Source organism: Vanellus vanellus (assembly GCF_965231255.1).
Source record: "Vanellus vanellus genome assembly, chromosome: 25".
NCBI classification, from domain to species: Eukaryota; Metazoa; Chordata; class Aves; order Charadriiformes; family Charadriidae; genus Vanellus; species Vanellus vanellus.
Window position 1 is genome coordinate 6,344,582 of NC_138930.1, and position 21,555 is coordinate 6,366,136.

Sequence of the window (21,555 nt, forward strand, 5' to 3'; positions counted from 1 at the left end):
TGCTAGTGCTGTAGCTGGGAAAGTGGTGGATCTCACTGCCGGCTCAGTTGGGAAAGAAGAAACCTCCTGCTATACCCAAATGCAGAGCTTAAGTGCCAAAGACTAGGAAAGCATTTGGGGTACGAGCTGCTGTTCAGTTTTGGTGGTCAAATCTACGAGGAGGTGTCTAAGTCTCCCTAACACTTGACGTGAGCTCTGCAGCAGTTTTTTCTTGTGAACAAAGGTGTTTTCCTTATGCTGGCTAGTGAGACCTGACTGCCCACTGAAGGAGTTGTATCCTCGGGCCGCTATCTCAGCACTTTGAATTTTTCCGTCCTAGCTTAGCCAGAACAGCGGTCTGTGTGGCTGTACCTTTATCAATTTAATCACATGTTCCCTTATGCAAAGGGAGCTGGAGGCGTGGGGGAGTGTGAGAAGCCTGTCCTGATTCTCTAACACAGATGAGGGCCCGTGCAGTCTTAAGTCCGAATGTTTTAGTCCTACCTTCACTTGTGATCAAATGGTGAGCCAGAGGGTCATTGCTGAGCTTACTAGTACCAAGCATTGAGTGGAAACCCTTTCCAAAAGCCATTGCACAACATAACAGCTCCATCAAGGCAGTGAGGTCTGAGGCTTCTGCAGAGGCATAACTCTGGGCTGGGGCAAATTTCACTTGTCTCTTGGCTTGGCTTTGGGCTGACAGCTCATGGACAGGTCAGCCAAACTACATGAATCTGGCAGGTGTTTCAGGCACCCCTCCAACTAGAAAGGCCACGTTTTAATGTGTAGGGTGTTTGGCCAGGTCTTAAGATGGGACAGGCCTCATTTATTTATAGAAAATGTCTAGAATTGTACCTTTCTATGCAAAGCAGTTATCAAATGCCTTAGTGTCACAACTGCAGTGAGTCACACAACACTGGCATTTGCTTAACACCTGCAGGCCATCTTCATCCCTTTGCAGCATCAAAAAGAAATGTACAATAGCTGAGGGGTTAGTGCATCCTCTGGCGATTACTCCTCTCATTCGTCGCCTTCCCTGAGTGGCGAAATGCAGCTTCAGAGCTTGAGGTGCTGCGCAATCCAGCCCTGGACAGCTGTGACTTTGGTGTAGACACCAGGGAAGTATGGCCTGGCGCAGCCATAGCCCCAGCTTGTGATTCCTGCTAGAAACCACTTCCCTGAGGGTTCTTTACATGCCAGGGGCCCACCTGCATCGCCCTGCAGAGAGAGGAAAAGGGTCCTGTATCAAGCCAAAAAGGCAGCCCAGCCCCCCCAGTTGTGGGATGTTCTTTCTCTCTGGGACATGGGAGCATTTGCTGTCCTGTTCCCCACCTCCCCGGGAGCCTGCTTTCAAGGTGGAGGACAGCTCAGTGATGTACGCGCAATCTGAGGTTGGGTTCTGGAACACAGAAGAGCATGTTTCAGAGGCACAACAGGGTCATGAAATGGACTCCATGGTATCCCTGTGGTCTCTTGCTTGGCATTAGCTCTCTATGTTCCCCTGACCTGTCACAGGTCGGGCAAGCAGAATGAGGTGTATGCAGGATGGGCTTGGATAATGGCAACGGCCAGTGGAGGTGGATGGACAGACAGCTGAGCTAGGGGAGGTAGGGCAAGGCCCTCCTGAGAGAATAGAGCCTGGGGACTTTGCACAAGTTTGCTCTGTCGCAGCCGCGGCATTTGCTGCTCTCGCACTCACTGAACAACTGTCGACGGTGCCCTGTGGGAAACCGGCACACACCATCCTGCTGCTGATCTGGACAGGGTAGAACTTTTTGCAGGCCTGGTCTCCGATCATGTTCACTGCTGCTTTTTGCAGGTGCTTTGACATGAGACCTGAGGAGACAAGTATCGCCGTTAGCTCGGTGCAGAGCACATAAGCAGCAGCAGCAGCACGTGGAGGAGCGGGGTCTCTGCGGCCTTACTTGCTTGCCAAAGGGAGAGACCTGCACTGGGAAAGTGAATCAGGCCTGGTTCCTCCCCAGCAGAGCAAGCGCAGGAAAGTCCCTTTGGTGTGCACTTTGTCAGGCAGTTTGGCTGACCAGACAGATATGGTCAGAACGGTCCTTGTACTGCAGGAGCACAGCTGGAGCAGCTGCTGCGGGGGTGGGGAGCACGGTGGCTGGCACGTATAAAGCTGGGAAGGCTGCAAGAGGGCAGAGGTGTCACCAAAGGAGGTGCACGGCGGTTGGGGAGGAGATTGTGGTGACACCAGGCCTTGCCCAGGTTGGTATCCCCTGCAGGTTCTGGCCTGGCATGGGGAGTGCTTGGGGCAGTGGAGCAGGTACTGTAGATTTTTGGGCTCACAGGGTAGGTGGCACTTAGCTTGGCTATCATGGATGTGAGGGAGCCCTCTTAGCTAGTACCTCCTTCCTTCGTGGAGCCCCAGCCTGTGATGAAGCATCTGGCTCCTTCATGGAAGATGTGTGAATGGTCTGGGAGACATATAGGTTTGATGGTGTTGCTGAACTTGACGGGCATGTTCAGCTCCAGTAGTGCCACATCGTAGTCCAGGCTGTAGACATTGTAAAAAGGGTGCTTGTAGATACGGAATATTTTCTCCGTTTTGCCATCGATGCCGCTCAGGAAGGGCGTTCCTAGAAAGGCCACCCACATTTTGGGGTCACTGTAACTGCAGAAAGACAGCAAACCTGGCTGTTAGGAGCATGGCCTCAGAAGGAGGGCTGTTCCTCCACTTGTGGGGCTGGGATGCAGTATGGCCACACCTTGTGAGGCCAGGACCCCTGTCTCCATCACACTGTGGACACACCCAGGCTTTGCTCCACTCATTCCTCTTCATGCTTACCTGCAGGGGCACATCTGTAATAGGGAATGTGTGCTTCCAGTGGGGCACAGCATCCCAGCCGTGGTGCGGGACTGTGAGGAAGGGGAAGGGCAGGTGGGCTGATGGGAGTGAGGCCGAGAGTCAGCTGCCTTCACTAGTCCATCTCAGACTTACATATCAAAGCAATGAGCTGCAGAGAGCAGCCACCGGTCGGCAATGAGGACAGCCCCGCACTTGTGTTCCTTCTGCCGAAGCCAGAGGCTGACTTGCCAGGGCCATTCTCCTCGAGCTGCAGTGCTGCCACCCACGATCTTGCTGAAGGCCACAGAAGTTGTTAGGCCACAGTCTGGGACAGAAGAAGAGGCACCACGGTTTTAAGTAACCATAAGTGAAAGGGATAGCTGCCCTCCTTCCATAGTCTGTGCCCCGAGGCAGCCTTTTGGGGAGACCTACACAGAGCAGTAGGATGTGATGAATTTCATTCACCCATCTGAGGCGAGGCTTGGCAGACACGTATGGTTTGGGAACTTTTACTTGTTATCACAGATCACACCTTCCAGGGATGTGGTATGTGAGGAGGGGGATGTTTGGATGGACTGTCTGAGCCATCACCCAGCAAGGAATGTGCAGTCCAAGGAGTAGTCCCAGGGATGACAAGACATCTTCTGGGCTGCCACATTCTGCAGAGCCGTCTTGCCAGCCTGTACTAGCAGACTGACTGGGCAGAAGGCCTGCGTGCTGGGAAATGGGAAGCATAGGAAGAAGGGGCCACATTCCCTGGCGGAAAATTTGGACCCTGCTCATCCAGCTTTAATCTTGTAGGCTCTGGCGGACCGAGTAGGGCGTGGACCATGAGGGGCTGGCCCAGGCCCCCACCATACAACGTGGGGCCCGAGACAGCCCACGTGAAGTTGGTGGGTTGCACTGGGCAGTCTGGGTAATGTAGAATAAGGCTGAGCAGCAGTCGTGCGCTGCAAAGCAGTACTCACCGCAGTTGCGCTCATCGAAGCCGTTGCTGCAGTCAACAATGCCATCACATTCGGGATTTTCTTTTCCAATACAGACCTTGCTGGAACACTTGAAGGTGAGACTGGTACAAGGCACCACTGGAAGGCAATAATCCATGGCCTGCTCAGTACCCTCTGTGCTGGGGCTGGAGGCCTCCTACCAACACGTCAATAAATCTGGTGTCAATTTTACCTGGGGTTTGGGTGGGCTTGGCAGGCTCAGTGGTTTTCAGAGCTGTGGAGGTTTCTTTCATGGTTGTGGTCATCTTCATCCCCAGGGTGGTTCTGTCGATTGGACTTGCAGCTGTTGTGCTGGGCTGGCGGGTGAGCATCGTTGCAGTAGAAGTTCTAGTGATGGCTGAACTGGAAGGGGTGCCTGTGCCAGGACTGGGCAACTGTGAGATGGTATCCAGGATCCAGTCTTTGAGTTTGGTAATTCTGGAGTACACGCCAGGTTTCATAGCCTGGGCACAACCAATTCCCCAACTCACGATGCCGGCCAGGTAAAACACTCCTGGGGTCATCTCACAGGCCAAGGGTCCACCTGAATCTCCCTAAGGAAGAAGCAAGGCAATGGCTGCTCGAGCCCAGTCTCCCCAAGACAGGTCTACATGGAGCTGCCCCTCAGCCACACTGGGAGGACTTAGCTTGCCCCAAACTCTTCTTCCCTAGCCCTTTGGGGCTGTCTGGTGCCATGCAGTGTGTGCAAGATGTGAGTGCGTGCGCAGAGGCTGAAACTAGGGTCAATGGCTCAACGTGGCTGCACAGATACAAGTCACAAAAGTTAATATCTCCTGACAGCACCTTTCCACAAGTGAAGGACAGCCACCACCAACTACCAGTCTCACTGCCACAGGAGACCTGCAATTGGCCCAGCAATGTGCCCTTGTCGCCAAAAAGGCCAATGGAATCCTGGGCTGCATAGGGAAGAGTGTGGCCAGTAGGTCGAGGGAGGTCATTCTCCCCCTCTACTCTGCACTGGTGAGGCCACAACTGGAATACTGTGTCCAGTTTTGGGCTCCCCAGTTCAAGAGGGACAGGGAACTGCTGGAGCGAGTCCAGCGAAGAGCAACTAAGATGATTAAGGGCTTGGAGCATCTGCCTTATGAGGAAAGGCTGGGAGAGCTGGGACTCTTTAGCCTGGAGAAGAGAAGGCTGAGGGGAGACCTTATTATGGCATACAAGTATCTAAAGGGTGGGTTGAAGGAGGATGGAGCCAGGCTCTTTTCAATGGTTCCAAGTGACAGGACGAGGGGCAACGGGCACAAGTTAGAACACAGGAAGTTCCGTTCAAATACACGGAAACAGTTCTTTACGGTGAGGGTGACAGAGCACTGGAACAGGCTGCTCAGGGAGGTTGTGGAGTCCCCTTCCCTGGAGATTTTCAAGACCCGCCTGGATGCAGTCCTGAGTAATGTGCTCTGGGCAATCCTGCTTTGGCAGGGGAGTTGGACTAGATGATCTCTAGAGGTCCCTTCCAACTCTGATGATTCTGTGATTCTGTGAGACCTGCTTCATCCAGGACTCCAGTCTGGCCAGACAGCGAAGTGGGATGTTGGTTTAAGTCATGCTCAATCTGATGGAGCTTTATTTACTTTTCTAAAGCTCCAAGGCAGCGGGCTGGGTTTTTGAGCTAAAATACATGTGGATTTCAGCCTGGCCACAGCAGCTCAGTAAGTACTTCCTGAGGATAAGCTGATGCTGTTAGTCCAGCATTCTGGAACAATCCACAGAGGAGTAGAGAGAACCCAGACCCTTACCTGGCATGAGTCTATCTTCCCCTCCAGGAAGCCAGCACAGATCATTCGGTCAGTGAGGGAGAAGTTGTAGAGAAAGTTGCAGGTCTTCTGGTCTATGATGCCCACAGAGGCTTTCTGCAGGATCTCAGGCTTGGTGACTGTGTGCAAACCACAGGATTAGTGAGTGCAGCAGAGGGAAGTGGCTTTTAGACTGACCCAACACACACTTCAGGAAAACAGGCTCTAATCCCAGACAGGAGTCGAGTCCTATATGAGCAGCCCTCTTGGCAGACCTGGACCTCCTGGCTCGCCCCGTGGTGCAGTTCAGGACACTGCACACAGGCAGCAAGTTTCTGTTGTCTTGGCAGCTTGTGGGCCAACTGTGGGTCAACTGTTAGAGGGACAGTAGGGCTTTTTTGGTAGCACACGTGCCACTCTCAGACCTTCTCCCTGCAATGGGATCTTTGCTTTTTCTAATTGGTTGGAACATCTGTGCAACTGAACATGGTTGCCGAGACTGACGTGCTGTCCTGCCGGAGCTCCAGCAGGCCACTGAGACAGTGTCCCACTCTTGTTTAACATGGGAGAACTACTGAGGGGAGCCCAGCAGGTTTCTCCTGGTTCCTGCCATAACTGCAGTTTAAGGCAGTGCTCTGTGTGCCCTTACTCTTGTGTTCCCGTCAGTTCCTTCCTGTCCCCGTTACTGTCCCCTGTCCTGTGTGCTCCCAGGACTGTCTGGGTCACAGTGGAACAGGCAGTGCTGCTGAATCTGTCACTGCTACAGAGCGACCCAACTGGCAATGAATGCATCACCGCTTACCGTTCCCTTCTTGGAGGTCACCCCACCCAGAAATTATGCATTTCTTGCCAACAGGAAACTGCTGCACAGCAAATGGGAGACAGACGGGCTGGATGTATTTGTTGAAGACAAGAGGTCTTGCCAGCTCAAGCACGGCCACATCAAAGTCCAGAATGATAGGGTTGAAGAGGGGATGCTGGATCACTCTTGTTACATTGACTTTCACTGCATTCCCGTCTGTTCCGTTGAGTGATGTTGTGCCCACATAGGCTTCGATCTCTTCTGGATTTGTCCTGCAAATACATAATCCTAAACATGCATGCATGCCTAGCATGAATTCTGACATTTAAATTGCAGACAACTTTAAATGATCAGTGTTTGAAACCTTACTTTCCCAAAGCAGAGCCCAGCACTCAGACGAGCAGCCCCGCTGTGTCAGGCCCAAAGACCGTTTCCAGCAGTGGCACGTGCTGGATGTCTCCTGAAGAGCAGGTAAACATGTAGTAATCCTCCCCTCACCTCCAGAAATTGTTTATTTCAGGAGTGTTCTGACATACAGATGGTCTCTATATTCAGTAGGTCTTGATGAATTTTTGGATTTTATTTGGATTTTTCTAGAGTTGTGTTGTATTCCTTTTTTTTTTTTTTTTTTTTTTTTAAGTCCTGTCCTCGTTTGAAGTAAACCAGAACCAATTTTCTGTTCAGTAATTTTACTTTTCAGTTAAGCCTCTTCTAACTAACTGAACCAGTCCGGCTCAAACCGCAACAAACCCCACGTGAATTTCAAGCATTCAGTTTAATGACATTTATGAAGAACTGCTTCCTTTTGATTGTTTTCCACCTGCTCTTGGTGGTTATTTGATATCTTATGAAAACGGTGAGAAGGCATTCCTTAAACACTTTGTCTGTATAGTCCTATCAGACAGTCCCTTCCCACCCAATGGTCTCTTTTCCCACGTCTAGTCCGATCTATTCTGTTGTGCTTGTTATGGATGCTATTCCGCACCCAGCTCATCCGTGTGTCTCGTGTTGGCCTTTTAAAATATTATTCTATCACAGTGTGCAATGTTTGAGAAATCAGTACGCTGTGGATTACCAGCAAAATACTGGTAAGCTCAGTTCTTTTTCTAATAATTACTAGCATTCACTTGCTCTTTAATTGCCACTGTACACAGAACTGCTGTTCTCGTGGCAATATCCACAGTAGTTCTGACCTCTTTTTCTGAATGGCAGAAGCTGACAGAGACCCCTCATCGTGTGCACAGACAGCACTGCTTCTTTGCTATATGTGCCTCACTTCACGTTGCCTACCTTGCATTTCACTTGCTGCTTTGTTGCCCAGCTATTTAATGCATAAGGTTGTCTTGGAACTCTTCATAGTCCCCCACCTTTTCTGCCTTCAGGAATTTTTATTCTTGACAAACATCGCCCTCTTGCTACTCATTTCTTTCTCTAGGTTGTTTATAAATCTGGGCTTGGGCTCTTGCTGTTTAACAGAGCTATCCAGGATTGAACTGACAAAGGCAAAGACAGGGGCTGCGAGAATGAAGAACTGCCCACTGTAGGTGAAGATCAAGTGTGAGACCTGAAGGTGCACAAGTCCACGGGACCTGATGCAATCCATCTGCAGGTCCTGAGGGAACTGGTGGAGGAAGCTGCTAAGCCGCTTTCCATTATATTTGAGAAGTCGTGGCAGCCTGGTAACGTTCCCACTGACTGGAAAAGGGGAAACGTAACCCCCATTTTCAACAAGTTATAAAAGGAAGACGCGGGGAACCACAGGCTGGTCAGTCTCACCTCTGTGGCTGCCAAGATCATGGAGCAGATCCTCCTGGAAACTCTGCTAAGGCACATGGAAAATAAGGAGGTGATCGGCAAGAGCCAACATGGCTTTGCTAAGGGCAAGTCATGCCAGACAAATTTGTTGACCTTCTATGACTGTGTTACAGTGTTAGTGGATAAGGGGGGAGCAACAGACGTCATCTACCTGGGTTTGTGCAAAGTGTTTCACACTGTCCTGCACGACATCCTCGTCTCCGAATTGGGGAAACATGGATTTGACGGATGAACCACTCAGCGAATAAGTAACTGGCTGGTTGGCCGTACTCAAAGAGTTGCGGTCAATGGCTCCATGTCCAAATGGAAACCAGTGACGAGTGGCATTTCTCAGGGGTCAGTACTGGGACCGGTGCTGTTTAACATCTTTGTCAGCAACACGGACAGTGGGATTGAGTGCAGCCCCAGCAAGTTTGCTGACAACACCAAGCTGTGTGGCGTGGTCGACACACTGGAGGGAAGGGATGCCATCCAGAGGGAGCTGGACAGGCTGGAGAGGAGGGCCCATGCCAACCTCATGCAGTTCCACAAGGCCACGTGCAGGGTCCTGCATGTGGGTCGGGGCAATCCCGAGTGCAAATCCAGGCTGGGCGGAGAATGGATTGAGAGCAGCCCTGAGGAGAAGGGCTTGGGGGTGTTGGTTGATGAGAAGCTCAACATGAGCCAGCAACGTGCGCTGGCAGCCAGAAGGCCAACCAAATCCTGGGCTGCATCAAAAGAAGTGTGGCCAGCCGATCAAGGGAGGTGATTCTGCCCCTCTACTCTGCTCTCATGAAACCCCACCTGGAGTACTGCATCCAGCTCTGGAGTCCTCAGCACAAGATGGACGTGGAGTTGTTGGAGTGGGTCCAGAGGAGACCACAAAAATGATCAGAGGGCTGGAGCACCTCTGCTGGGAGGACAGGCTGAGAGAGTTGGGGTTGTTCAGTCTGGAGGAGAGAAGTCTCCAGGGAGACTTTAGAGCCCCTTCCAGTCCCTCAAGGGCCTACAGGAAAGCTGTGAAACAACTCTTGATCAGGGAGGGGAGCCATAGGACAAGGGGTGACAGTTTTAAATTGAAAGAGGATTTAGATTAGATCTTAGGAAGAACTTGTGAGGGTGGTGAGCCCCTGGTGCAGGTTGCCCAGAGAAGCTGTGGCTGCCCCATCCCTGGAGGTGTTCAAGGCCAGGTTGGACGGGGCTTGGAGCAACCTGGGCTGGGGGGAGGTGTCCCTGCCCAGGGCAAGGGGGTGGCACTGGGTGAGCTTTAAGGTCCCTTCCAACTCTAACCATTCTATGATTCTATGACCCATTTTCTCTTTAACAGCTGACTACATGTCTCTATTTCCTATATTACAGCCAATTTTTAAGGTTAATTTTTTTGAAGAAACTCTCTGTTGGCACCTCTCCTTTTCCATCCCATTAGATATCTTGTCTTTGCTCCATGCTCAGGCTACTTTAACCTTTCCCTGCCTCATCTCAGCCTCCCCGCAAAACCCCTTTTACTATCAATCTCTAGCTATAACAAAAATTAATGTCCAATGTGTGTTCTTATTTTTCCCCAGTGACTCCAGTATGACAGCTGTGGGTTTGGCTACACAGGGGTGTAGAGCTGCACAACTCTGTGCCGGTGGCAGGCAACCTGGAACAGCAGTGCTAGCAGGCATGGACTCTTACTCGTTGAAGCAGTGAGCTGCCGACAGCAGCCAGCGGTCCCCAATTATGGTGGCTCCACAGAAATGCCTTGAGTCTTCTTTCAGGCTGACTTGCCAGGGGATCTCTCCTTTAGAAGCATCTGTTCCTCCCACGATCTTGCTGGGTTTAGAGAAGCCAGGTCGTCCTCCACACTCTGAACAAAAGTCAAAGCATGACTTGTGAGTACTCCTAGCAGAAGACAAGCCTGTTGCTGTCTCTAACCACTAAGTCTGAGCAGGGACAGGTCAGGGCTGAAGTGTGAGGCATCTCCCCGAGCCCTGCCTGCTGATCGTGGCCACCCTGATGGTGGCCGTGCACAGCCATACATGGGCTTTCACCCAAACTGATATTCTGCATCTTGCTCTTGGAAGTTTTTAATCCTGTGTCTTTCTCGAATGCAAAGTAACCGGCAGCTCCGTGCCTCTTAGCCTTGCCATTCCAGATAAAAAGTTAATCCGAAATTTAGAAAAATACCGTGCATCTGTATCTCCCTGCAGAGCTGCTGGGAGGGCTCCTTGGAGCCGACAGGAGCTATAGACACCTGCCCTCCCTCCCTTCAGGGAGAGGATGCAGGGCTGCTGTGAAGTTGCAGCCATCAACTTTAAACTGCTGGGAGATCCTTAGGTGGCAAACAAAAGTCAGCGGTCAACAGGTTAAACAGTGCCAGACGCCGCTGTGTCTTAGTACCCTGTCGGGGGCCTGCTGGAGCAGACCGACTGCACAGACAGCAGACAAAATTACACATTCAGTTGCATAAGCAAAGGAGCCCATGAAACTCATCTGCACAGGTACTGAATGACTTTGCCAGGCTGCTCTGGGCCAAGCCGGGGCAGCCAGATAGTGTCACTTGTGCCTTGGCCCTTAGCACTTAGGCAAGGGTTGTGTGGGTCATCCTACCGAAGGTCATTTCAGCTCAGCGGAAGAACAAAACCTGACATTTGGACCTGTACCAGCCACTCTTCCTGCCAAGGTGTGCCCACCCTATGGGTGCTCGTACCTTGTGGTCTCGATGCAGTCGCTGGCTTGCTGGCGGCTGGTGAAGTGGTGGGGATTGCGCTGGTGGTGGTGTTGAGCTCTTCAGAACTGACCACGTTACTCTTAGTACCGAAGTGCATTGGAGAGACGGTACGGGCTATGGAGGGGGGGGAAGCAGAAATAGCATCCAAGATCCAGTCTCTGAGTTTGGTAACACGTGTGTAAACCCCGGGCCGCCTGGCTTCAGCACATCCAATTCCCCAACTCACGATTCCCGCCAGGAAAAACTTGCCAGATGGTTCTTGGCAAACCAGGGGCCCACCAGAGTCACCCTGCAAGAGAAGCCAGATGGTGAGTGTCTCCCTGGGGATGCTCCAAGGTCGCCCTGGCCACCCTCAGCCTACCTCTGCCAGACTGTGTCTCTCTGTCCCTGTGTATCCCAGCTCACCTCTGTTTATTTGCTCCAGCCTAGCGATGAGCGAAGCATCTCCTGTGCTGGCCTTTGGGTGCTCCTCTGTGTGCACTTCTACTGGTTTAATCGTGAGTTAAACTGCTGCTCTTAAAGGTTAAACCCAGCGCCCCCTAAAGAGCCAGACGATGGGTGTTCATTGCATGATACGCAAGCCAAAAAGATCATGCTAATCTCTGCATGATGATTTCTTGGTTTGGCTTATGGTTCCCTGGTCAATTATTTAGTACTGTGGGGCCATATGAGTGTCCTACTGATGTAGGACATGTGGTGTCTGTGAAGCTGGCAGCGCCTTCTGGGAGTCGCATCACTTCAGGTGAGTAATGAATAACCGGATGGGTCACGTTCATCATCCCACCTGAATCTTCCATTCTTGGCCCCTTCTGTGGTGTTTGTGCTGCATCTGATGCACAAATATGAAGTGCTACTGCCAGGGAAGTGCAGTTTTGCTCAGCTGGTGGCTGCAGGTATGAAGGGCCCTGCCAAACCACCAGGACAGCCATGGAAATCACAGTCCTCCTCTCACAACACAGCCCTCCTCTCCCCATGTATTGTGAAAGGCAGGATTTTCTCCACTTACAATTCCAGGCTGGATAAAGGCTAACTAGGGAAAACACCAAGTTGATAACCAAAAACTGCTGTGTATGTTTTAGGCTCCACTGCTGCCCTTTGCCATCTGGATTTTGATCTGAGGACCTACCAGGCACATTGGTAGCACCAGCCCTGATTACAGCTCAGGAAGTAGTTAAATAGCCAAAAGAGCCCCTTAAACAGCAATGCCCTGCTCTAAGCACTAGAGAACATATGGTCATTTTTGTCTTCTGCAGTCCCTGATCTGTGCTTGGGTGGCACGGCACAGCCTCAAACCTTGGAGGGGAGAACCGTGACCATGGTGTCAGATCCTGCTTCTTGGTGCACACTGGGAGGGAAAAGGCTCGTGCAGGGAGGTGTGCTGGCTTCCCTTGGCAAAGCTTACCTGGCAGGAGTCGATTTTCCCCTCCAGGTAGCCAGCACACAACATCCTGTCTGTGAGGACGTGGCTGTAGAGGCTGGAGCATAGCGTCTGGTCCAGCAGCTCCACTGTTGCTTTCTGCAGGAACTCGGGTTTCACCACTAAACGAGACATGCAACTGTGAGTTCACCACCGGTAGCTTTGCACGGGACCAGCAGCCCACCCCGGCTGGCCCGAGCATGGCCTGAGCTGCCTTCCCCTGTGCCTCCTGCACCACTCACACCCCACCATGCTTCCTCTGCCGCCTGCCACACGTTGCTTACAGAAATCCTCCTTGAGGTAGCCCCAGCCGGAGATAAGGCACTTCTTGCTGGTGGGGAAGTGATGCCCAGTGTCTGGCAGGCACACGGGTTGGATGTACTTAGTGAAGGTCACAGGTCTCTTCAGCTCCAGCACAGCCACGTCGTAGTCAGCCGTGTCGGCGTTGTAGGAGGGGTGTGGGATGATCCGCGCGATGCCCATTTTCACTGCGCCACTGTCTGAGCCTCTGAGGGAGGTGGTCCCTGTGTAAGCTGCCCACATGGCTGGGTCCTGAAACCTGGAAGGGAGACAGCCGGCACCGTGGGAGCCTGCAGCCACAGCATCACCCTGCCAACCAGAGCCGGCCGCGGGTGGCGCTGCCTCCGGCCCATCCTCCCATTTGCTCTGGGACAGGAGATGCCCACGGCTTTATCTGGTAGGGGAAGGAAACCAGGCGTGATGGGGCAGTGTGGTACGGTGGGAGCTTGCACCAGAAGTTACGGCAGCTTTTGGAAATGGGGGGCGGGTGGCAAGCTAGGGTGGCTGGAGCTTACTCAGTAAAGCAGTGAGCAGCAGACACCAGCCACTTCTCCGTGAGGATCGCAGCACCGCAGAAGTGCTCGTTGTTCTCTCGCAGGCTGACTTGCCATGGGAACTCTCCTCTGGATGCCTCTGAGCCTCCGACTATCCTGCTGGCAGTCTGCATGGCAGGGCGGCTCCCGCAGTCTGAAAGGGAGGAGAGAGACAATGCATCAGGATCCCACCGGCTGTGCCCCAGCAAAGTGCTCTCGGGGGCATGTGGGAAAAGCTGCTTCAGCTTCATCCATCCTCCCAGCACACGCCAAGCAGCAGGACATCACAACTGTGTTGGTGTTACAGCTGTGTGAACCTCATGAAGTTCAACAAGGCCAAGCGCAGGGTCCTGCACATGGGTCGGGGCAATCCCCAGCCCAGCTCCAGGCTGGGTGGGGAATGGCTGGAGAGCAGCCCTGAGGGGAAGGGCCTGGGGGTGTCGGTGGGTGAGAAGCTCCCCAGGAGCCGGCAGTGTGCGCCGGCAGCCCAGAAAGCCCCCCGCCCCCCGGGCTGCATCCCCAGCAGCGTGGCCAGCAGGGCCAGGGGGGGACTGTGCCCCTCTGCTGCGCTCTGCTCTGCTCTGGGGAGACCCCCCCGCAGTGCTGCCTCCAGCTCAGGGGGGGCCCACAGCAGAAGGCCCCGGAGGTGCTGGGAGGGCTGGAGCCCCTCTGCTGGGAGGACAGGCTGGGAGAGGTGGGGGGGGTCAGCCTGGAGAAGAGAAGGCTCCGGGGAGACCTCAGAGCCCCTTCCAGTGCCTAAAGGGGCTCCAGGAGAGCTGGGGAGGGACTCCTGATCAGGGAGGGGAGCGATGGGATGAGGGGTGACAGTTTTAAACTGAAAGAGGGGAGATTTAGATGAGATATGAGGAAGAAATTCTTGGCTGTGAGGGCAGGGAGCCCCTGGCGCAGGTTGCCCAGAGAAGCTGTGGCTGCCCCATCCCTGGAGGTGTTCAAGGCCAGGTTGGACGGGGCTTGGAGCAACCTGGGCTGGGGGGAGGTGTTCCTGCCCAGGGCAGGGGGGTGGCCCTGGATGAGCTTTAAGGTCCCTTCCAACCCAAACCAGTCTGTGATTCCACAATATTGCCAGGGATGTCACAGGGCAGACATTAACCTGCAAGTTTGGAAAATAGCACTGCAGAACACTGGCCCGTCACAGCATCCTCCCTGAAACTCTTCTAAAGCAAGAAATTCTGGACAGAAATCTCTTTGCTAATTTGACAAGCTCAGCCACTGCCTCGTGATCATATCCCAGCAGCTTGTGGGCATGTGGCGCTTGCCCAGCATGCCAGCCCACCAGGAAGGTGGGCCTCGTCACGACCCTGTGCAGCTGGTGGTGGGACCAAGGTGTTCCTAATTTCCCTTATCCTGACGCAGACATCTACTCGTGGCCTGACAAGTTGTGCTGTGTCCTTGTCTCTCTTCAGTGCCACCAAGCCCAGTGGTGTTACAACTGTCAAGGTCTGCAGCAGTGGGTTGTGGCCTGTCCACTATGACCAGGAGACCTGTTGTGAGAGACTTACCACAGCCCCTTTCGTCAGAGGCATCGTCACAGTCTTTGTGGCCATCGCATTCAGGGTTTTCTTTCCACACGCACTGGGTGTTGCGGCAAGTGAACATGTCTCCAGGGCAGCTCCCTGCAGACAGCAAGGGTTGAGTCACTTGTGTTTCTCTGCAGCCCTCCCAGAAGCCATCCCCCGGCTTCCCCAGGGGCCAACCACCATGGTGTCCTTGTCACAGCTCCCTGGCAGTGCCGGAGTCCCTGAGGGATGGAGCCAGGAGCAGAGCTGCAGCTCTTGTTGAGCTTGCAGGGGGAAAGGGGTGCAGGGCCCTGCACCACCAGGTTATGAACTAGATGGGGCACAAATGCCTCTTCGTTCTGCAGCCAGGCCACCGGTAAGGAGGCGGCTACAGGTCAGGCTGCAGAGTGCCGCCACGGAGCTGGGGCAGATGGTTCTTCCTGCTGCCTGGCACTTACCTGATTTCAGTCCAGGTCTGTGGGGAGAGACCTCACTGGGACCTGTGACAAAATGGAAGGAATGGGAATCAGCGAGGGTGTCCCAGTCGGGGGCACAGGAACTGCATGCTCTACAGCCCTGCAGGCTGTTGGGGTGATCCCCGGTGCAGGGAGACGTTCCCAAGAGCTGTGGCAGTGAGCTGCCACCCAGGAGCAAGCCCCAGGGCTGAGGGTATTGCAAGGCTCTTGCCTAAAGCCAAGGGGTGTCTGCGCACCCCCTTTTTTGGGCTGCACAAGGCTCCCCAAGATGCAGGGACACTGCCCGTCGTTGCAGGGAGTGCAGAGGGAGCTGCAGAAGAACCCACAACTCCACGTTTTCCAGGTACATGTGGGGGGTTTTTATATCTATTGCACCTGGAGTCCTACGGTCACATGCAACTCCACAGTCATGGAAGGAAAGGAGAATTTCTAGTCTGAGAATAATTCAAATATGAGAAATATCTACCTAAGCAGAAATTATTGCCACAACCCCTGAAGACTGCCTAAGGGCTGCTCTGCACTTGAAGGTTCAGACAACCCAGCAATTAACCTCCTGAAGCTTGATCTCTTGGCCCTCAGGCTGGTTCCAGGTTCTGCAAGAAAAGCCAACGAAGCTGCAATTTATGCTTTAGGCTCTGTTGTTGCTGCAGGCCCTCAAAGCTGCTCTTGCAGGGCAGAGCAGTGGGACAGCATTGGCATTGGAAGGGGACCTGGGGACTCCCCACAACATCTCTCGAGCAACCATCAAGATCTAGGCATGTTTCTGCTGCTGTCCTCTGAAGCTGGTAGCACCTGGGAGCCGGGCAGAGCATCTTCTGTTGGTTTGCTTGAGTGCCTGGTAGCACCTCCATTTCTAACACTGCTGCTGGGCTCAAAGCCTTGACTGGACATCCAGAGCTAAAGCCCTGTGGCAGTTTGGCTATCTGAGACACAGCTTGTGGTTTTGCTAGCGTGACCTTTGCTGCTAGCAGCTCCAGCGCAGGACACCGTGCTTTGGCTGCCCGGCAGTTGCAGGAGGAGCATACCTGTAAGAGAAGCTGAGGATATTGTCCCATAGGCAGCCAGGGAGAGACCCCGCTCGTGCAGGGCAGCTGCCAGCCCGTGCCTGAGAGCTTCCTCCTCCATGGTCGAGCTCAGGGGTTGGGAATCCTGGAGGGCAAAGCGGAGGCGGAAACGGACAATCACGCTTGAGTTTCCATTCCTGCTGGAAGACAGAGGATTAATGGGTATGTTGGCTCCATGGTCAGTACAAGGGACAGGCTCTTCTGCTAGTTGCCTACAGGGGACTTGAGGGAAACAAAACTAATTCGTAATAATGTAAGGTGCAAGTTTCTCTGGAGTTGTGCTCTGGGTTGAAATAGTCATTTACATTTTTTTCTTTGGCCCAAAGTTCAGCTTTGGTTGAACAAAGCTGTTTTCCTCTGCCTTTCTGACTGCATTTCCAAATGAAAGAATCCAGAACATTGGTGCGATCCCAGAAGAAAATCCAGCCTTGACCAAAAAGCAGTTTCTCTTTGTACTAGTTTTGAACAAGAACACAGGTGTGAGATCACCTTTGCGGTGGAGGCTGTCAGAATGCCCTCAAACATGAGCTGCACAGTCTGCAGAGAGAGCTGCCCTACACTCACCTGTAGCCCAGGATGGTGCAACCAGTGCAGCTCCAGTCCAGCTGGGATTCCTGGAAACTGGACAGAAACTGCAAAGCAAAGAACGATGGTCACACATTGATGAGCCAGAAGGCCCCAGGGAGATGCAAGTAGATGACGCCTGGGATTTTGCCAGGAGTTGGAGCTAGCTGAAGCATCTTCTCTTGTCTCTGCAGGCAGCAGGACCCCCTGTGTCCAGCTCACCAGTAACCCGTTCCCCACCCTGGCTCAGGGCGTGAGACAGCACATCCCTTCTTTGTGCCTTCCTAGCACTTCTCTTCTGCATGGAACAGACCGCAGCCCACACTTCCCACTCCACAGCTGTCTCTTAGGGTCCTGACGGGGCCTCTCAAAGTGCAGCTCAGCCCCATGGTGTGCCCTGCCGACGTTTAAGAAACCCCTGTTTTCCTCCTGCCTTTGACATCCGGATTCTGCTGAATGAGGACAGTCGAGCTGGGCCCTGGGCAACCACCACAGTCTTTCCCAAGTCTTTTCCTGGCAACCCCAGATCAACTCACCAGCCTCTCAAGAGCGGGCGTCAGCACCCTGTAGTAGTCTGAGTTCACCATCTGTAAGCTGCTATTGAATGTGATTCCTCGCAGCTCCACTGTGTGCTCAAAGCTGGTCTCTCCCACGGGATGACATGCTGCCAGAGAGGGAAGGTATCTGTCAGAGTCACAAAGGACACATGGAGATTCAGGGCCACGGCTGGACCCAGCCGTCCTCGCTGTCCACTCTGGAACATCAGACCCCTCTGGTTTGAGCAACTCGACTGTCCCTGACCACCCCGGCTGCCTCGGGGGTGCCCCATGGCCACGCCGGACTACCCTGCGCACATGAAGTAGGAGAATTTTGCACTGAACTAGTTTGAACTTGAAAACGGTGGATTTTTGTCAAGCCTGAGACAAAAGTTCATGAACGGATGGGTACAACCTGGCAGTGCAATCCCAGATTGGCCCCAGCCCTGCAGGAACAGGCTGGAGAAAGGTGTGCTGAGTATGGAAGCCAGCTTAGAAAGTGGCACTGCACAGTAGAGCTGTGCTGGTGTGACCTGTCAGTCATGTCAGGCTGGGGTCGACACCAGGGTGCTTGCCTGAAGTGGCAACTGGCCATGGGGCACCAGAGGCAGCAGGAGGGAGGTGGGAGAGGCAAGGAGACAGTGGTCATGCTGTGGAGTGAGACAGTAAAATGGGCGATGGTCAGTGGCCGCAGGAGGTTGTGGTAGATGGCCGGGGCAGCGAGACACGGTGATAGGAAATTTGGGAGTCACAGGGAGAGCTCAGAGGAGGAGCATGTGTGTCATGCAACACTGAAGATAAAGTGCTTTAAAGTCAGATATTCACAACATGAGTTGACTACAGCTCTTGCAGTTCGGGTGTGTATGTGGGGAGAGATGACCACATTTTGTCCTCAGGAGAAGGCTTTTGAGGATTTTTGCTATGAGGACTGTGAGCTGTGCAGACCATTTCTTTTTTGGAGCAGATAAACTGAAAGAACGTACCCAGCTGCACACTCACCCAGCATGATCCCCAGGTAGAGAGCTGTCACGCTGCCCACCACGGCAGTGGCAGCGGTTACCTTCCAGCAGCTGGCCCTCAGTCCTCTTTTCTGGGTGCTTAGCACCGGCTCTATCTGGTCCATGCTGTCTGAGAAGCTCTACAGATGACCTCTGTGATTAAAAAGAAGAGGAAGAAAAGGACAAGACTGGGATGAAATGTGACATAGCTGGCAAGCTATGGTTACTCCAGGAGCTCCAACCAGCACATCATCTATAAGAAGTAAAAGGATGGATACACGCTTCATCCCCTGAATGTGCCTCAGGCTACCGTCAGGAGATTTTACTAATACATCCAGGTTGTAGGACCTGAACACATCAACCATGGTGGCCCCTCCCTGCCTGGTTGCCCTTCCCTTTCTCCCTAGGAGGCCACTACTGAGCATGGCTATGTCTGTTGCGAGTACCAACCAGCCTGATGCCTCCATCTCTGTGCTCTGCCCAGGCACCTTTGGTGACACAAGCTCTGGGCGAGCGCTGAACCAGTGTCCCAGCATCACAGGCCCTGCCTCAGCAGATGGTCCTCCAGGCTTGCTTTAGCAACAGGGTTTGAAGGTCCTACCACCTATGATGCCGGGGTGAACACCAGCAAATGGTGAATCTAGACTGGGCTTGGCATCTTGCCTTGTTCTTTCTGCTTCAGACATCACCCCTAGTAAAGATTCTAAAACCAACCAGTGTCACTAGCAGATACTTTGGTGCTGCTCAGGAGTCACGGAGCTGCAGTAGCAGGTGGAACAGTTAAGTTGGACAGCACAACATTTATCTTATAGGCCGGCAAATAACAAGACTAGACTGCAGTCACATCCCTAAATATGAAACTCTGCAGTGTGAATAGAAAGTTATGGAGAGAGACCTGCCTGGGACTCTGAACAGTAAATGTACCAAAGCCAATTGGTATTGAAAACTTCAAGAATCTTTGGCTGCTTCTACTGGACCATTCTGACCTGGCTACTGAAATCCTGACTCTAGGCTACTTATATCCCCATGGTAGACGTTATGTGGATTAAAACCGGCTAAGTAATAAACCTCACCCTGTAGTTGTTTATGAGGCAGGTTCTAGGGTGAGGTTTCATATGTAGCCCAATTCTATTCCATATTTTTGCAAGAATTGTGAAGGAAATATAAAATCACTGTCAGTAAATTCAGTGGATAACAAAACTCACTACAGCGTTTAGCAGAGAGCTCCCAGTGCCTAGTAATGCACAACAATTAATATGTGCTTTAATTACAGCTATGCTACCATCCAGTAGTGCTGTACTTCCAGTATACCATGCTTCCAGCATTTTGCTTCAAGTGGTAGAAACATCCTGCACAGGAACCACAGCCCCTTCATGTGATCTGTCCTGCGATCCAGTGGCCTCTGCTAGACTTGTTCCAGTATGTCAATGCTTTTCATGCGCTTAAGATGCTCAGAAGGGACACGGTACTCCAAATGTGATCTCAAAAACGCCAAAAATAGGGCATTTATCTTGTTTTTCTGTCTGCGCTCTTGCTAGTACAAGCCAGCCTGTGGCTGGCCTTTCGCATGTCATCAACAACTGGGTATCAGCAGGAATGAAACAGCCTGGGATATCCTGCTTTATCCACAGTCATTCGATCAGCCGTGCTTCAGCCATGTTAGTTTTTGCAAGAAACCTAAAGAGACAAGAAGGGGAACTGACTTCCTCTGGCCCTAAAATGTATTAAATTACTGCATTAATATTTCTCCCTCATGGGTAGGAAGAAGACACAAAGGAGAAGTCCCTTCACGCTGGCACACAAAAGTCTATCATCTAAGACAATTTAGTTGGTTAGACTGAAATACATGGAGGTCCAGCCTTCTTGGCCAAAGGTCCAAAGTTCCTCAGCTTCAGAAGGGGTTTCCTGAGGACTCAACCTCTAGCTGATGAGAAACCAGATTTACAGGTCACACCAGAAGAGTCTTGGCAAGGCAAATTCATCTCTCAGACCTTCTCTGCCTAGGTACTGACGACTTCAAGAACATTAAAACCCACTCAGCTTTTCCTTCCTCGGTTCCAAATTCCGTCCTGCCGAGGGACATCTCCTCTGGTCACTTCTGCACTGGCCACCGCCTACCAGTTCGGAAGGTGCTGTGAGCTGTTGGGCTGCAACAGCAGCTCTTTACTGATGCTATAAATCAGGCTGTGACTTCGGCAAACAGGGAACCTGCGGAGGATCAGCCTTTTCTGATGCAAATGCATCCAGCAGTGAAAGAGAAAGAGGGCAGAGAGGGACCCGGGACACAGGGAGCGGCAGCACACTTTCAGAAGAGCTTTTCAGTGTTTTCCAAGAGGCGTCAGCAGCTCTTTAAACTGAAGCTTCTAGATAAGAGATTTTAAAAGGTCACTTCTTTGTGAGGCAACAGACAGAGAGAAAGGGGAGAGGAAGGGAGAGTCCGTCCAAGATGCCTCTTTTTTTCTAACAGACCTCCAAATATTCTTTTTCAGCTGTAACTGAGCCTGGCAGAGATAGGCACTTTGGGCCCCTGTGTTTTGCTAACAATATCTCCATTTGACAATTCAGCTCTGGCTAAGAGAAAACAGGTAGGAAACATTTTTTCCAGTGGTCCTTGTGACCTGAATACATACAGATGAGCGATTCCCTCCTCCGCTCTTCCAGTGGGTTTTCAAGTCTTGCAGTATGCTGGATGCGGAAACCCAAAAATCTAGTCCAGATATGCTGACCAGTGCAACAGGAGTCTTACTACCAATGGACTTTAAAGGTAGGACAAGTGCATCTGAGAAAAAAATTAACATCACAGACAAAACTGGCTCTGTCCGGGTGTTAGTTTGACAACACAAGTTAGATTGAACTGATCTTGGCTGCATATAAAGTCATACTACAAAAAAAGATACTCGGGACCCCAGAAAGAAGTTCATATTATTCATCGCACTGGCATTTTAACTGGAAAAAATATTTATAGACAAAGGAGCCTTCTACTTCCCAAAACAATCAAATCTTGTCTTCTTTGCTCTCCGTTTTAGCATAAGAAAAGTTTACTTCCATTTGGTGTGAGTGGTATGAGTTAAAAAAGAATTAAAAAGACACGTAAATGGAAAGCAAGAGCAAAATAGAGGTTGGATTTTTTTTTTTTTTAGTGAAAGAAGATAAGGACCATCTGTAAATACATAATGGAGGTGAATAGCAACAAACTATATATGTTGAAAAACATCACTGTATAAAATCAGATGAGCAAAAAGTGAATTTTGTTGGTGGGTGCAGAAATTAGGAAAGTATTAACTGTCAGAGGAGTAGGAGTTTCCAGTAGGAA

At 52.0% G+C, this 21,555-nt stretch overlaps 1 protein-coding gene across 1 annotated transcript; it reads right to left on the minus strand.

The window, feature by feature from the left end:
- Nucleotides 1-962: 962 nt before the first annotated feature.
- On the minus strand, nucleotides 963-18,367 carry TMPRSS9 (transmembrane serine protease 9; the record flags this gene model as incomplete). The annotated part of the gene is made up of 19 exons (XM_082495442.1): nucleotides 963-1,197; nucleotides 1,679-1,815; nucleotides 2,346-2,611; nucleotides 2,939-3,110; nucleotides 3,754-3,870; nucleotides 3,965-4,325; nucleotides 5,532-5,668; nucleotides 6,331-6,602; nucleotides 9,802-9,973; nucleotides 10,817-11,126; nucleotides 12,240-12,376; nucleotides 12,539-12,813; nucleotides 13,070-13,241; nucleotides 14,608-14,721; nucleotides 15,063-15,104; nucleotides 16,106-16,284; nucleotides 16,709-16,776; nucleotides 17,245-17,372; nucleotides 18,244-18,367. The coding sequence occupies 19 exons, from the start codon at nucleotides 18,365-18,367 to the stop codon at nucleotides 1,036-1,038; spliced, it is 3,345 nt and encodes a 1,114-aa protein (XP_082351568.1). The 3' UTR covers nucleotides 963-1,035.
- Nucleotides 18,368-21,555: the final 3,188 nt, after the last annotated feature.